Genomic DNA, 16559 nt, shown 5'->3' with positions numbered 1-16559 from the left:
TGTCCGGCAACGGATCGCAACCCTCAGTGTTGCCCCCGCACCGGGCCGGGGACCGGCAACGGGATTGCAACCCTCAGCGTCGCCCCCATGCCTCGCTCAGCCAGTGAGCGGGAACCGGTCTGTATGTGGGATCCGAACCCTCGAGCAGGAGCGCCACCGCGCTTCCCAAGCGGCGCACTATCCAGTGCGCCACCGGGCCGGCCCCCACATAATTTTCTTTAAATTAAAAATCATTGTTCATTTAGCTTCATTATTATCACTTTGGTTTTTTGTGGGTTATATGGAGTGCATTCATGTATCGATTAAGTAAACATCTCCTGCTTGTGCTGAGCACATAGACACAAATCTTCACTCTCCTGGAGTTTGCATTCTTTCTGTACCTCAGCTAGGTGGTCCCTATCTTTTGTACCTCTTGCTTTCAGCTTGGAAAACATCTCCCAGGTCCTCTCTGGGATCACGGTGTAACTGCTCCTTCCGCCTACCCACTCTGTTTTTGTTTTTTCCTCAATGAGCAATTTTATTCTTCTCAAAACATTTGTCATTTACTGTTCTATTTGTTTACCTGTTTATTTTCTCTACCCCTGTTCTAGAACTCTCAGAGCAGGGACTGTAGGCAAAGCCACAGTTTTATCTCTGGCATGTCAAACACTGCCTAGCAATAGTAAACTATTGCTAAACTTTCGCCTTTGAATTAATGTCTTTATGGGTGGGTTTGGGTGATTTGTGCAGATTGATACATTCTCCCCAAAAATCTTCATTATAACAATGGAATAACTGTTCTGAGTAAAAGTAAAAAAATACAATTTCATTTTTTAAAGTTTCATGTTTTTCTTTTCAGCCTTTTATTATTTTTCAAATTGTGCTCTTTAAATTTATTTAGATAATCATAAATGCAATGTAATCTTCTCACATTGAATTTGGTTCTCCTTAAAAATATATTTTAAAAAATGTTTTTCTGTTAAAATCACGTTCCATTAAAATTTTTAGGTATCTTATACTCCAAACATTTCCCTTTTTAATTTTCCAACCAAATTTTTCTCAGGAGTAAAGAAAATTTAAGTCATACTAAAGTTAAGTAAAGTTACAGATGGTTAAGTAAAGAAATATTGTCATAGTTAGGTGATTAATTCTTCCCAACTTGTTGTTATGGAAAATTTCAAACATACTACTAAATTGAAAGATTTCAAACATGTGGCTAATTTGAAAGAATTGTACACTGCAGTCCTATTTAACCACTACCTACATTCTACAACTGTTAACATTTTGCTATATTTGCTTGTATCATTCACTTTATCACATATGTGTTAATCCATTAGTCTATCTTATTTTTTTATGCATCTCTTTTTTTTTTCTTTTTTTGTGGCTGGACAGTACAGGGATCAAACCCTCAACCTTGGTGTTATCAGCACCACGTCCTAACCAACTGAGATAACCAGTACTTTTTTTATGTATTTCAGAGTAAGTTGCAAATATCAGCACCCTCTATTCCTTATCATATCAGCAAGCATAATATTAACCACAGTTCAATATGTTATGGTTCCCTTTAAAAAAAAAAAAAAAAACGAAGAACTTACATGTACAGTGAATTGCACAGATCTTAGCTATACTGTTTGCTGAGTTTTGACAAATCTTTAGCTCAACCCACTATCAAGATATAGAACATTTCCATTTCCCCAAGAAAGTTTCCTTATGCCTCTTTCCAGAAAATCCTCATTCATATACCCCTAGAGGCAACCATTGCTGTGATTTTTTATTTTTCCTACCAAAGGTCAGTTTTGCCTATTCTAGAACATCATGTAAGTGGAATTATATGTACTCTGTGGTGTCTAGCTTCTTTCATTCAGTATGTCTTTGGAATTCATCCACGTTGTTGCAGGTATAGTAGTTTGTCCCTTGTTGTTGCTGTGTAGTATTCCATTGTATGAACATGCCACAGTTTGTTTATTCATCTTCTTATTGATGGCTATTTCCAGTTGGTGGCTCTTCTGAAAATATTTCTTATGAGCATTCTTGTACAAAAGTTTTTGTGAACATAAGTTTTCATTTCTCTTGAGTAAATACATGGAATTGGTTTTGTTTTATAAGAAACTACCAGACCATTTATCCACAACAGTTGTAGGTGATTAGCTTTTAAAAGAATCACTTATCATGTAGGTAATATGGTCACATAATTCTAACATTTAAAATTTTTTTTTTTCCTTTTTGTCTTTTTTCGTGACCGGTAACCGGATCGCAACCCTCGGTGTTGCGCCCATACCGCAACCAGCAACGGGATCGCAACCCTCGGTGTCGCACCCGCACCGCGCTCAACCAGTGAGCGGACCGGTATCTATATGGGATCCGAACCCTCGGCAGGAGCCCCGCTGCACTCCCAAGCACGGCACTCTACCGAGTGTGCCACCGGGCTGGCCCTTAAATATTTTTTAAAACTCAACAATGAACATACCTTCCTTCTTCCACATACCCCTTCTTTCCAGTTCCCAATTCTCCAACATATGACAGATGTTCTTAGTTTCTTTATCCTTCTTAGGTGTTTTTATACATTTACAGATCCACAAGTAGTTCATACTATATGTAGTTCTACAGCTTGCTTTCTAAGAGATTTTATTTTTGAGTTATCTTCTCTATGTGCCTCAATAAATGATTTGTGTATATATTACCTAAACCTGAATAGCCTTCTATGGATTCTAACTAGACAATTCATAAAATATTTGATCACATGTACGCTTTTTATGTTAATATTTCAGGGTGAGGATGTTAAATTCTCTAGCTCTCATGACTTGAGTTTGATAACTATACCTTTAAAGAGAGAATTTTAGGACCGGCCCAGTGGCGCACTGGAGAATGCACCGCTTGGGAGCGCGGCGGCACTCCCGCCGAGGGTTCAGATCCCGTGGAGACCGGTTCCCGCTCACTGGCTGAGCGCGGTGCGGGCGCAACACCGAGGGTTGCGATCCCGTTGCCGGTCTCCAGTACAGGCGCGACACCGAGGGTTGCGATCCCATTACCAGTCAGTAAAAAAGACAAAAAGGAAAAAAAAAAAGAGAGAGAGAATTTTAAACTCAGATCTTTTGGAACTAAGCAGTTCTGCAATCTTGTTTCTGCACCACACAAAGTGAGACTTGAGCTGCACTGGCATCCAGTTCCTTTCCATAGTAAAACTTTAGAAGTTGTGGTTTTTATGTGCTTGTAATCAGTAAGCTCAGTCTCTTCCTAAACACCTTAGTCTTGATGTGTTTTCTCCATTTAATGATCACTTTTATTGAAACGAGCACAGCTAATTGACTAATCTACCAGATTTGCAACTAATATTCCCACATGATGCAATAACATCTATATAATGCTCATTTGAGAGTTTCATGCCACATGTAATACCATTGTGCAGAGGTGGGGGGTTATAGTGAGGGACTCAATGAAAAAAGTGCTTCAAGTGTGCTACTTTTCATGAATATCTACCAGACATTTCCATTGTTGTACTTGACAATTATAATGCAAAGCATTTACAAAAATGACAGAGAAATGGCCCATATAAGGCCCACTGGTTCATACAGACACATCCATGATCTTATATTTTGCTGCTTCTGCCTGTCACTGGAGGAACTGAGGCGTCTTGAGAAAGATTACAAACTTTGAGACCCTACTGAAACTGTTTAAGGAGCAAAGCTTTGCTGACTCTAGCTGTATGACCATGGCATGTTGCTACACCTCTCTGACACTCAATTTGCCCTCAGTAAAATGAGGAGAAAGCACAGCAACATTTTATGATTACAGGAGGGGCCAAGTGGATAGTCTATACAATTGCCCACCCCAGGGCTCAGCACCAATACTTGTCTTCTGCTTGCATTGGCATAAAACTCAAATAAGTTGTGAGAAAAAGAGGAAAACTTTTAGTTGACAAACAACAAAATGTTATCTGCTTGCTTCAAAATAATGTAAGGGGGCTGGCTGGTTAGCTTAGTTGGTTAGAGCCCAGTGTTGCAACAGCAATGTCAAGGGTTCAGATCCCCATACTGGCCATCCACCACAAAAAAAGTTAAAAATAAAAAGAAATAAATAATGTACACAACTTGTGTCAGGTCCATAGATATTGTATTAGAAGTGTTAATTTTGAGTTGAACATTTGAATTATTTGTAATAAATTCCCTTCAAAACTACACTTTGCTAATTGATTCTCAGAGACTGAGAGACATGCAAGGGCAGATTGTGCCTTAGAATTTATAACAAGCTGATGTAGACAGAAGTAAAATATAGCATACTTTAGTAAAATATGGCAATACTTTAGGAATCAAGATTTAGGTCTCTTGATTCCTAAAGTACCACTCTTTCTAACTAGAGAAGCTGTGGTGGTGAAATGAAAGGTTACTGAATTTGGGGTCAGAAAATCTCAGTTTAAGATTAACCAAGTTCAGGTGCTTTCTATGTATGTGACTTTGCAGAAGTAATATGCCCTCTTATGTACCTCAGTTTCATCACCTGTAAATGGAAATTATGATCTTTCTGAAAGAAAGTGAGCAGAGATGGCGGGTACTGTTCAAGCTTTATTAAAGAAAGAAATCTGCCCAGCTGTGCTCAAAGTGGCAGGAGCCCAGGGCTGCCCTGAAAATGGGGGACAGCACCAGGTGTGGAGGTGGTAGAGTTTATATAGTGCCCCTAGGGCTGGCTGATACCATCAAGGAGGGTCATTATGCTAATGTGGATAGGGTGGAGAACTGCATCCTTGCAGAAGCAAAAGGGGATTCTGTTAAGTCAGGAGGCTTCTCCTAAAGGGAAGCAGGGAGGGGCTGGGCGCTGGAGTAGAAGACGAGACCCAGCCATCCTAAGCTCATTGTGTGCACAGTGGCACTGGTCACATCCAAAATCCATCACTTTCTTGGGGGGCTGTTAAAGTTAAAAGAATTAAGGTATGTGGAAGTGTTAAAAAAAAATTTTGTGGAGAACCAGAGTATCAAGTTTGGAATTCTATCAAAATGAAAAGTTACCAAACAATAACAAACAGCTAGAAGGAAAAGAGTAGGAACTAGGTAGACCTGGGGTTCTAAGTAAAGAACAAAACAGTCCCATCAAGTTGCTGCTGAACTGGACATTATGTTACTGAGTTCAGTATTCAGCTTCCGGAAAGAGGTCTGCTCGGCCTGGCCCACATCAGGTGTTCAGGCCTTCAGCATGGGATGGTGGGCACCTTGACTGAGGTCCCACTGAGATTGTATTTACTGTGAGGTTTCCAAAGAGCAAAAGCAGGATGCTATTGTAAGCAAAGAGGGAGTGGATGCAGGGCAGGCACAATCATCAAGTAGATGCCTCAAGCACTGTGCAAAGGAAAGCATCCTCTGTGTGCTTTTATAATCATTTGATAACAAGTGCAGAAGAGAATATTTTTAAGAATTGGTAATGGCTAATATAACTGGGAATAAAAGGGGAAAATAAGAACAAGAATGGCTTAAAAAATAGCTGTGTTTGTGTATTACTAAAGTTTATCATCAGAAAACATTTACATACTACCCAAATGCCCATTAACAATAGAGTGGGGGGCCGGCCCGGTGGCGCACTGGATAGTGCGCCGCTTGGGAAGCGTGGCGGCGCTCCCGCCCGAGGGTTCAGATCCCACATACAGACCGGTTCCCGCTCACTGGCTGAGCGAGGCGCGGGAGCAACACCGAGGGTTGCAATCCCGTTGCCGGTCCCGGGTCCGGTGCGGGGGCAAAAAAAAAAAAAAAAAAAAAAAAAAACAATAGAGTGGGAAATAAATTGTGGTGTATTCACACAATAGGCTTTACAAAATTAGAATGGACATTCTTTTTTTTTTTATCCTTTTTGAGACCGTCCGCACCGCGCTCAGCCAGTGAGCGCTGTGAGCGTGCCGGTCATCCCTGTATAGGATCCGAACCCGCGGCGGGAGCGCTATTGCGCTCCCAGCGCCGCACTCTCCCGAGTGTGCCACGGGCTCGGCCCAGAATGGACATTCTTAACTACACACACAATATGGAGGAATCTCTTGACCGTAATATTGAGGTAAAGAAGGCAGACACAGAGACTACATACCAGATGATTCCATTTATAAAAGGACGAAAACAGGGCTGGGCTGTTAGCTCAGTTGGTTAAAGTGCAGCTTTGTAACACCAGGGTCAAGGGTTCAGTTCCCCATGCTGGCCAGCTGCCAAAAAAAAAAAAAAAAAAAGTACAAAAACAGGCAAAATTAATGTTTGTTAGAAGTCAGTGATTACAGCCACCAGTGACGGTAAGTGGGATGGGAAAACTGGTCTGCAGACTGGTGCAACATCTGACAAGTATATTTTAATGTTTTCTGTATTAAAGAATATCTGATTTTTTTTTTAAAAGTCACTGATTACCTTGCAGAAGTCAGAATTGTGAGTGGAAGGAAACAGGAGGGGGAATTCTGGGGACTGGTTGTGCTCTTTTCTTCATTATGGGTATTGATTATATGGGTGTGTTCAGTTTCTGAGATTTCATTGAATTATGTGCTGTGATATATAAACTTTTCAGTATGTTGCTTTGCCTCCCACGGATTTGTCACCCCTTTTCCCCTGGGTGATGAAGCCACCAAAGATTACTCAAAGCCCATGTCTTCTGAGAAGTGAGAAGCTCCGAAAAGAGGTTAATCTCCCAGAACACTCAAGAGTGAGGCATTCTTTCCATTTGGGAAATTAACCACAGATTGGGGTTCTCTTCCCACATTTATTCTCCAGACCAGGAAGTTACAAAAAGAGAACATAGGTGGGGTTTTTTCTAAGTACAGTTTAACAAGTTTAACAATAGAAGCTGGTAACATTGAGTAAACAAGCAAGGTGACCTTCTATAATGCAATTTTCAACAAAAGTTTGATTTTAGGAAACATTCTCTTCTTACAGCAATTTGCCGGTATCTTTACATATCAATCTAACCTGTCTGTCTTTGAGCCAGCAGCCTTGCTGTGTTACAATTCTTTATCTTACAACAGAGACTATAGCTTGGGGAAATTTTCCTTTCCTTTGCAAGGTCAATATTTGAAACCGCAAGGCTTTGGAAAACCAGGCCCTGTGAAGTACATTTGCTTTATGCATGCTCCACATCAATATATTTTTTATATTTAGATTTTAAAAAGCTTAACTTTTGACATGTGTTAATACACCTACATAGATATTATTTGCTGAGTAATTAAAGAGGTATCAGATCATGCTAAGGTATATAACCTATCTAGAAGCTCATTTTTACTTCCATGCACATCTAGCCTTCAACACCTTCTATACATAGGTCAAGATTTTCTGTGAATTCTATTGATTATGTTAAGCTTTTATTATGATCATTTTTATTTTTATTTTCTATTTTTGGCAGCTGGCCAGTACAGGGATCAAACTCTGGACCTTGATGTTATCAGCACCACTCTCTAACCATCTGAGCTTAACTGCTCAGCCCCTGATCATTTTAAAATAAACCAGAGAATATATTTCTTGACTCAGAGGGCATTCCTAAAGTGAACATTTTGATTAGATAACTTTCTACATCTGGGGATGACTTTAAAATTGTTTTATAAAGAATTATAATGCATCTAGTATTTTTACTTCCTTGACTTGTTCCTGTGTATTTATCTAACACACAAAACCCACAGAGCAAAAACCTACAAGTATTTTCCAAAAAAAAAAAAAAAAAAAAAGAATGAGGTAAAATAGGATTAAGGAAAGGGAAGAACAATAGGTATCTTTAAATTTTAAGTCACTTTATAGAAATGCTAGTTCATCCACTTTGAATTATTTTGTTTAAAAAAAAAAAAAAAAAAAAAAAAGAAAGAGGTAAAATAGGATTAAGGAAAGGGAAGAACAATAGGTATCTTTAAATTTTAAGTCACTTTATAGAAATGCTAGTTCATCCACTTTGAATTATTTTGTTTAAAAGTATACAAGTGCACATGGTGGGAATGTGTGATCCCAAATAAGTCTTCTTATTGGGCAGGTAAGCAATTCTCTGGGAAGCATGAGATTCAAGTGGACCTATGATTTTGTAGTGTGGCTCATAATGTACAGGTGTCCTTAAATTACAGTTTTCACAAATGAACACGTGGTGGTGGCTCCTTTATACCTCTCCAGGAAGTGATGTGTTGTTGATTTGTTTTGGGTAGATTCTGCCGTTCCTGTATTGCTACCAGTCTAAAGAACAATAAGTGGACCTGTCCTTATTGCCGGGCATATCTTCCTTCAGAAGGAGTTCCAGCAACGGATGTAGCCAAAAGAATGAAATCAGAGTACCAGAATTGCACCGAGTGTGACACCCTGGTATGTGACCCTGCCCATGTTCAAGGTTACCAGCTTAGGTCCCTGAGAAATTACCATTTCATCTATGCTTTTGACCTCATCCTACCCACTTTTTCTTTTTGTTTGTTTGTTTTTGGTGGCTGGCCAGTACAGGTCTACCCACCTTTTCTAGAGTGTTTTATCTCAGCCTTCTTATTCCCTTTCCTCCAATTTCGCATGTATGGGCTGCAAAAGAATGGTCTCCTGAACTCCTACGATAACCTCATTTTTCAATACCAGTGAATAGTTTCATTGTCAAATTCAGTGCCATATTTCTACCTATATTATTGTGCACTCTGCTGTATTTATCTCTATTGATCACGTTCTCCTTGTTGCAGTTTTTCACCTTTGATACTATCCTAGCCTGGTCAGATCATGTGAGGTCTTGGAGGCCTTGTAAAAGATTCCAGATTTTATCCAAAGTGCAATTGTAAGCTATAGAAAGATTGTAAGCTTTGGAATGCCAAGATCGGGTTTATATTCTTAAGATATCACTCTAGCAAATGCATGGAGAGTGGTTTTGAGGGGGCAAAAAAGTGAAATTGGTGAAAACAGGTGGCTGGTATGATAGGTCAGGTAAGGAAGGTGGATTAGGGTGATAGTATTGGATATGGAATAAAAAGTTCTTTCAAGATATATTTAGGAGTTAGAATTGAAGGAAATTGGTAATTGATTGGTTTTGGGGGTGAGTGACAGAAAGTGTCAAAAATGCTTCCCAGACATTTTGACATGATAAAGTGAGGGTGCTAATATGGGGAGCAAATTTAGAGAAGAATTCATAGAGTCAAGTTTTGGATATGCGAAGTTCAAGCTGCCAAGGGGAGGTGCAGGGAGAGTATTTAGACATATCAGTCTAGAGGTCGAAAGAGAGATTATGTACTAAGCACCTGAATTTCTCTAGAGAAAATATTTTTCTTTTGCTACTGGCCAGTATGGGGAACAGAACCCATGATCTTAGTTTTACAAGGTGTGCTCTAACCAACTGAGCTAATCATCCAGCCCTAGAGAAGCTTTCTTGATCGTTTATCTGAACGCCCTGTTATACTTTCTCTTGGCACCCTGTGCTTTCCTTTATACCTCTTACCATCACTTGTAGTTGCACTTTTTTGGTTTTTTTGTTCAATGTCAGTTATACCCATCAGATTGGAGTCCTGTGAAGGTAAAGATTGTGTCCCTAGCACTTTGAAAAGTGACTGGCACATAGTATGTGCTCCATGCATTTTTGACTATCTGTGACTTAATTATCTATTCCTGGCTACCTGATGATAGAATTTATGCATGATCTTTGAAGTTAAATATCCTGGGATGAAACACGAATTTTCATTTACTCTTTTTACTCTTTGTGATTTTGGGCAAGTTATTAATCTTTTTGTTTATCTCTTTGTAAAATGAGGAAAAAGATAATGTTCATGTTATAGGTGGTTGTAAAGGTAAATGATAAATATATATGTGATATCTATATATATGTAACTGGGGACTGGATTTTAGCACAGTGTCTGGAATATGGTAAATGCTCAAAATCAATAGTTTTTTATATTCTTAGTAATAGATTATTGCTCAGTAGACTATCACTTAGTTTGTCATCATATACAATTCAACATGCACAAAATCAAACTCATCATGTTATTCCACCCTCCAGTTCTTTATCCCACCTTAGGTGTCTGTCAGAAACAGGAGCATTCCCTCAGTTTTCCAGGGTGGAAATCCCCATCCTTTTTTCACCTCTCATATCGGATTAGTCCCAAGGACTTTGATTTTTTCTTTGAGATACTTCTTTTTTTATTTTTTTTATTTTTTTGTCCTTTTTGAGACTGGCTGCACCGCACTCAGCCAGTGAGCGCTGTGAGCGCACCGGTCATCCCTATATAGGATCCGAACCCGCGGTGGGAGCGCTGCTGCACTCCCAGCGCCGCACTCTCCCGAGTGCGCCACGGGCTCAGCCCTGAGATACTTCTTATATCTATCTCTTCCTTTCTATATTACTGCTCTTGCCAGAATGCCACCCTATTTCTTCTACAGCCATTTTAGACTCTACCTATTCTTCAGAACCCAGGCCGGATCTCTTTTCCAGTTCCCTGTGTCAAACAATTACCTTGTTTTTCCTTCTACTCACCTACATATCCTTTTTCCTCTATTGCATTATAAGCCCCAGTAGAGCAGGCACAGCAGTTTACGTTTCTTCTACCATCTCTTACAATGTTGTATGTAATTTTGTGTCTAGACTATTAATTTATAGATTCATTTGTCTCCAGATTGCTAATTTTCATGAGGAATGCTTATCTTTGTTGAACAAGGACTACAAAGAGAAAAAAATTTTTATTAGCAGAATTAGTATAGAAATGAGACAACACTAATGTGCAAAGTTGGATGTTAAAAGGTTGTAACACATCTACTTGACAGCTACCTAGACCAACCCTAATTTCGACTCTGAGTTGGATATTTGTAACGCAAGAATTTTGCTTGTACTTTTCCACTTGCTTTTATTTTTGCCTTCTGTTAAACAATTATAACTGTTTCCTTGAGATGGTACATTTCATGTTTGAGGTTTAACTTCCGTAGTTTGGGCAAGATGAAGCAGAGAGGGTTGGCCACTTTACCACAAGCTGTACAAAAAGCTTCCTTTAGCACAAGATCTTATCAGAGTTTCTAATGAAACGTTTAGTAGAATATGTGTTATGTTAGCAACAGATCCCTCATGGTTAGGATCTCTGAATGTATATCTGGAGGAACAAGGGCTCTTTATCCTGCATTGATAAAAATGGACTGCAAGAGCTGTCTTTTATGTTTGTTCTTAATAGGGCCATTAAGTATACTGTGTATTGTGAATTCATGTAATACTACGGGGTATGTTATAAAACCATGGTATTTATATCTTTCCCTAAGGCACAGGGTTTCTTTTAACTTGCTATGTACATTTTTAATGGATAAAATTTATCCATTTATTCTTATCTCTACTTCTTTTCTTTCTGTCTCTTCTTCATTTTTTTCTTCTTTTCTTCCTCTTGCTCTCTTTTTCTTCACCCATTTTTTCTTTTTCACTTCCTTCTTTCCAAACCAACTTATGTAATGGCATGCAAAAAAAGTAAATTTGAATTACCATACATCTTTCCACTTAAAAAATGTATATGATTTTTAAAAGAACCAAGTTCAAGAACTCAACATTTGGGTCTTCTAAGTATAAGGGAAATTTTAAAATATACCACAAGCTGTACAAAAAGCTTCCTTTAGCACAAGATCTTATCAGAGTTTCTAATGAAACATTTAGTAGAATATGTGTTATGTTAGCAACAGATCCCTCGTGGTTAGGATCTCTGAATGTATATCTGGAGGAACAAGGGCTCTTTATCCTGCATTGATAAAAATGGACTGCAAGAGCTGTCTTTTATGTTTGTTCTTAATAGGGCCATTAAGTATACTGTGTATTGTGAATTCATGTAATACTACGGGGTATGTTATAAAACCATGGTATTTATATCTTTCCCTAAGGCACAGGGTTTCTTTTAGCTTGCTATGTACATTTTTAATGGATAAAATTTATCCATTTATTCTTATCTCCACTTCTTTTCTTTCTGTCTCTTCATTTTTTTCTTCTTTTCTGCCTCTTGCTCTCTTTTTCTTCACCCATTTTTTCTTTTTCACTTCCTTCTTTCCAAACCAACTTATGTAATGGCATGCAAAAAAAGTAAATTTGAATTACCATACATCTTTCCACTTAAAAAATGTATATGATTTTTAAAAGAACCAAGTTCAAGAACTCAACATTTGGGTCTTACTAAGTATAAGGGAAATTTTAAAATAGTATTATTTTTGGTAATGCCTTAACTTTGTGGTACTGTTTTCATGAATACGTCCATTTAATCAACTGACCCCACAAAATGACTTTATTTGAAAGTTATAAAGCTGGATCACAGTATTATTTTTGGTAATGCCTTAACTTTGTGGTACTGTTTTCATGAATACGTCCATTTAATAAACTGACCCCACAAAATGACTTTATTTGAAAGTTATAAAGCTGGATCACATAGGACTTCAGTGAGCCCCCTTCAACAGGGAGTTTATTTTGAATTTGCTTTTTGATAGGTTTGCCTCAGTGAAATGAGAGAACATATAAGGACTTGCCAGAAGTACATAGATAAATATGGACCACCACAAGAACTTGGGGAGACAGCAACAAGGTTTGTTTCAGTACAATATAGTTTAATGCTAAATTTGAAATGTCTGTAAAGAATTTAATAGGCTGAAAAATAACATTTTTATTATGAAAATATTTATGTAGTTATGTTTAGGCTTTTAACCATAATAACTGGTATTGGTAATCATTTGTTAATGGAAATCATCATCAAAGAACTTTGCTCTGTCCTTAGACTAGTTTGTATTAAGGAAGATCAAAAAATAGAATGCAGAACTGTTCAATTTCTGCCAGGCTCTGTTTTCTTTTTTTTTTTCTTGGTCCTTTTTGAGACCGGCAGCACCGTGCTCAGCCAGTGAGCGCTGTGAGCACACCGGTCATTCCCTATATAGGATCCGAACCCGTGGCGGGTGCGCTCCCAGCGCCGCACTCTCCCGAGTGCGCCACGGGCTCGGCCCTCTGTTTTCTGACTGATAAATTTCTTCAGCAGATCATGGGTAAGAGGTTATTCATCTTTTGTCTTCTGTCAACACTGCTCAATTCCCCCACTCATTCCCTCTCATTTTCCTTGTTTCTCTTTAGAAGGTAGAAAGCGGTATATATATTGAATACGTATTCTAACAAGACAAGAACAGGCCCAGGGCAGGCGTCCTGACTTTGTCTTTTGGGCGGGTAATCTTATGCGGGGCTGGGGGAAGAATGGAGGTGGCTAATAGGTATAAAAGAGGATATTGGTCATTAACTATTTTTTTCCTTAAAAAAAGGAAACAAATCTAGGTAATCACTATCCTTATGGGAAGGGTAATTTAGCTGGATCAGAGTAATTACAAAGTTTGGAGTCTGTCCCTACTTACCAAATGAAGAAATGATTTGTGTTCTCCTGCATAGGCTGACTGATGGCTTTGAATCCATTAAATCTGCTTATGAATTCATTTACCCATTCATTATGGATGTTATTTTTTTCTTTCTCCTGAAGAAAAATGTTAGTTCTGCCCATTTTAAGAACATATACTTTCTTAACCTGAAAGTTTAAATGATCACCCCATTCCTTTTGTTTTACTAGAAGTTGCCTTGCGAAGGTACCTATTATTATAGAATTTATTTAAAACACGATGTTTTAAATGTTAAATGAGTATTTTAGATGTAAGCACCGTATAGACTCTGTTAGCTTGGCCACAAAGACCAATAGGAAGGAAGGATAACAAATGGGTTGAGAAAATGTGTAGGTTTGATTATAAGTTTGATAAGATTTACGAAAATTTAAAAATATATGAAAGCTAATTTAAATCCTAATTTCTTCTACTGGTTAGAATTAAATAGTAAAGAATTAAAATGATAGAAAATGGGGGGAGTTGTTGATTAATCAGTCTTACAAGGTAGATTAATATTCCATTTATGATAGAAATCTTTGCTTTGTAGAAGAGTTTGCTACATGATTCAAATTTTTAAAATTCTTTATTTTATTTTTATTTTAAAAATTCTTATGCAGGGAGCTTGTCCAGAGTACAAGTCTTGGGCAACAGGAATTTACATTAAACTGAGGCTCAGTTAAATAAATCATGTAAGGTCACACAGCTCGGAAGTAGCAAAGCCAGTATTTGAACACAGTAATGTAACTCCAGGGCTATGTGGTGAATCTGTGTGGTCTATAGCAAGTTCAAGAGAAAAGCTCCACAGCACACAAAGATCCTAATGATCCTAATGACCTAGGGGGTTTGGCACTTTGAATGGCTAGGTAGGAGCTTGATAATGTTTGGGAGCAGGGGAGATTGTCATAGACTTTTCCTATTCAAATTGCTCTGTAGGAGGGACTGGGCTAGGGAGTTGTTTTATGATAGTTCCCCGGGGAGCTAAAGGAAGTTAGAAGAAAGCATTAGGATGGAATAATAATGGCTCCCATTTACTGAGTTCTAAGTGCTTCTTTGTCTCCTCCTAGCAACCCTGTGGAGAAGGTGTTATCCACACAGCCTGAGACCTGACCACTAATATGCAGAGTACTGCTCTGGCTGGATGCACCCCAGGCTCTGGACCATGGCCTTGGGCTGCATTGTAGCAGCAATTTGGGGCAGGCCGGGTTCTGCTCAGTCCATTGGTACTTTCTGCAGAGATCCAGTCCATGTGCTGCTCAGTTTGGCCATCATATTGAAGGTGGCCCATAGAAGCTAAGTCCTCCCTGATTTAGAGATGATCAAGGTTGTTGAAGAAAGCCAATCTAAGGGCAGAAATAAACCAGGAATGCTGGGATAAGATTGCCCGTGGAATTTAGTAGTTAAAATCCTAGGCTTTGGAGGGGATACGCTTTGGTTCAGATCTCAGCAAGTCTATCAACTTCTCTCAGCCTCTGTTTCATCATTTGTGGAATGGGGATGATAGTGGTAAAGATACCTTTTAACAAAGTAGTAGTAAATGAGTCAGGCTTATAAAATAAGTACTCTTTGTCATATTGTGATCACTCCATAAATAAAAGAGGGTGGTGGTGATAGTGGTGGGTTACCACCACTTTCTCAACTATATAAAATCAGCATAAAGGAGATTTCTCAGAGAAAGTGATGTACTCTCACAGTTGGGGAACCGGTTTGTGGGGTGCGGCAGGGNTTATGCAGGGAGCTTGTCCAGAGTACAAGTCTTGGGCAACAGGAATTTACACCTATAATCGAAAGTGAGCAAAAAATTCCAAGCCTCCATATTGTCCCTAAGAATTTAAGGCAGAACTGTCCAATAGAAATACATTGTGGATCACATGTAATTTAAAATTTTCAAGTGGGCACGTTAAAAAAAGTGAAAAGAAACAGATGAAAGTAACTTTTAATATATTTTATTTAAACTAATATGGCCAAAATATTATCATTTGAACATGTAATCAATATGAAAATTATTGAAATATTTTACATTTTTTTCTACATTAGGCCTTCAAAATTCAGTGTACATTTTATACTTCCAGAATATCTGAATTTGGACTAGCCACATTTCAAGTGCCCGATAGACACGTATGGGACAGCACAGATGTCAGGGACAGATACTCCTCATGTACACAAGGATTTAACAAGGTAGTTTTAGGTCAGTTTTCATTCTTCACTGAAACTAATAATGTGAGTTGACACCTCTAGTTGTATATACTGGTGGAGTTGGAAAACAACACCCAATTAGGATGTTACCTGAATTAGGAAAGGGAGGAAGAAAAAGGTGACCCAGGGACAGCTGGGTGCTGTGATCCTCAGTTTTTCAGTTAATGCATGCTCAGATTGCACTACTTTTCCAAAAAAAGTAATTTCCCTGCCCTGTTCCTGTGAAGATACACATTTACATTTCTCATGAGAAAAATGTAAGCACTGGCACCATTATCAGGATAGGAAAAATAATACCAAATCAAGGAAGAACTAGGACTAGCTCCACCTACATTCTGTCTTTTTTTAATCTCCGGTTAAGTGATGACTAGTTGTAAACAATTTTAGTAATATTTGTATTCTATTGCAATTTCCAGGTGCATATGTCCATTTTGTCAGAAGGAATTGGATGAAGACAGCTTGCTGGATCACTGTATTACGCATCACAGATCGGAAAGGAGACCTGTAGTAAGGATTTTTGTTGCTATGCATTTTAGCAATGTTTGAATTCAGAATACATTAGAAAATCCATTTAATAGATTTCTACTTAAAGATAATAAAAAAGGATAATAATTTATGTTAAGCTTATGGTAATTCTGTGACTATTTACAATATGTGAAAGTGTTGAGTTGAAACTGGTAAGAATTACTAATGTGCAATCACTCTTTCTTTTATGAAATTACACATTATCTCTTACAGATAATTATGAGTATAATCAACTAAAAATATCCAAAATGCACAATTAATATCTAATTTTAGTATACCAACCAGGACCATATCCTAAGTTAAAAACATTTTTAAATAATGCAAATAGTGTATTATTATGACATACATTAGAAATGAAACGTAGTCATTCATCTTCATGAATGAATCTGTTTTATTTCATAGTCTCAATATTTATCCAGATGCTTCTATATTCATCATCATTTTCTAGATTCATTGTGAATGCTGCCTTTTTTCTTTTCAACCTGGCATTTTAGTTGTACTTTGCATTGTGGTTTTTATAATTTTCATTTTTGTATAGTTGCGAGGTAAAGCAGAGGG

General features: G+C 38.0%; 1 protein-coding gene across 1 annotated transcript in view; it reads left to right on the top strand.

Annotated features, from left to right (window-relative positions):
• The window catches only part of RNF125 (ring finger protein 125, E3 ubiquitin protein ligase), a 34184-nt gene that overhangs the window by 4856 nt on the left and 12769 nt on the right, over positions 1–16559 (top strand). The window contains exons 2-4 of the mRNA XM_008569611.1: positions 8111–8264; positions 12363–12457; positions 15893–15983. Of these exons, the coding sequence (XP_008567833.1) occupies positions 8111–8264; positions 12363–12457; positions 15893–15983 (340 nt within the window). The remainder of the gene's footprint in view (positions 1–8110; positions 8265–12362; positions 12458–15892; positions 15984–16559) is intronic.

This window comes from Galeopterus variegatus, unplaced genomic scaffold (genome assembly GCF_000696425.1).
Source record: "Galeopterus variegatus unplaced genomic scaffold, G_variegatus-3.0.2 Scaffold520, whole genome shotgun sequence".
Classification (NCBI taxonomy): Eukaryota; Metazoa; Chordata; class Mammalia; order Dermoptera; family Cynocephalidae; genus Galeopterus; species Galeopterus variegatus.
Note: the sequence above shows the minus strand (reverse complement) of the source record. Positions and strands in the feature narration are given on the sequence as shown.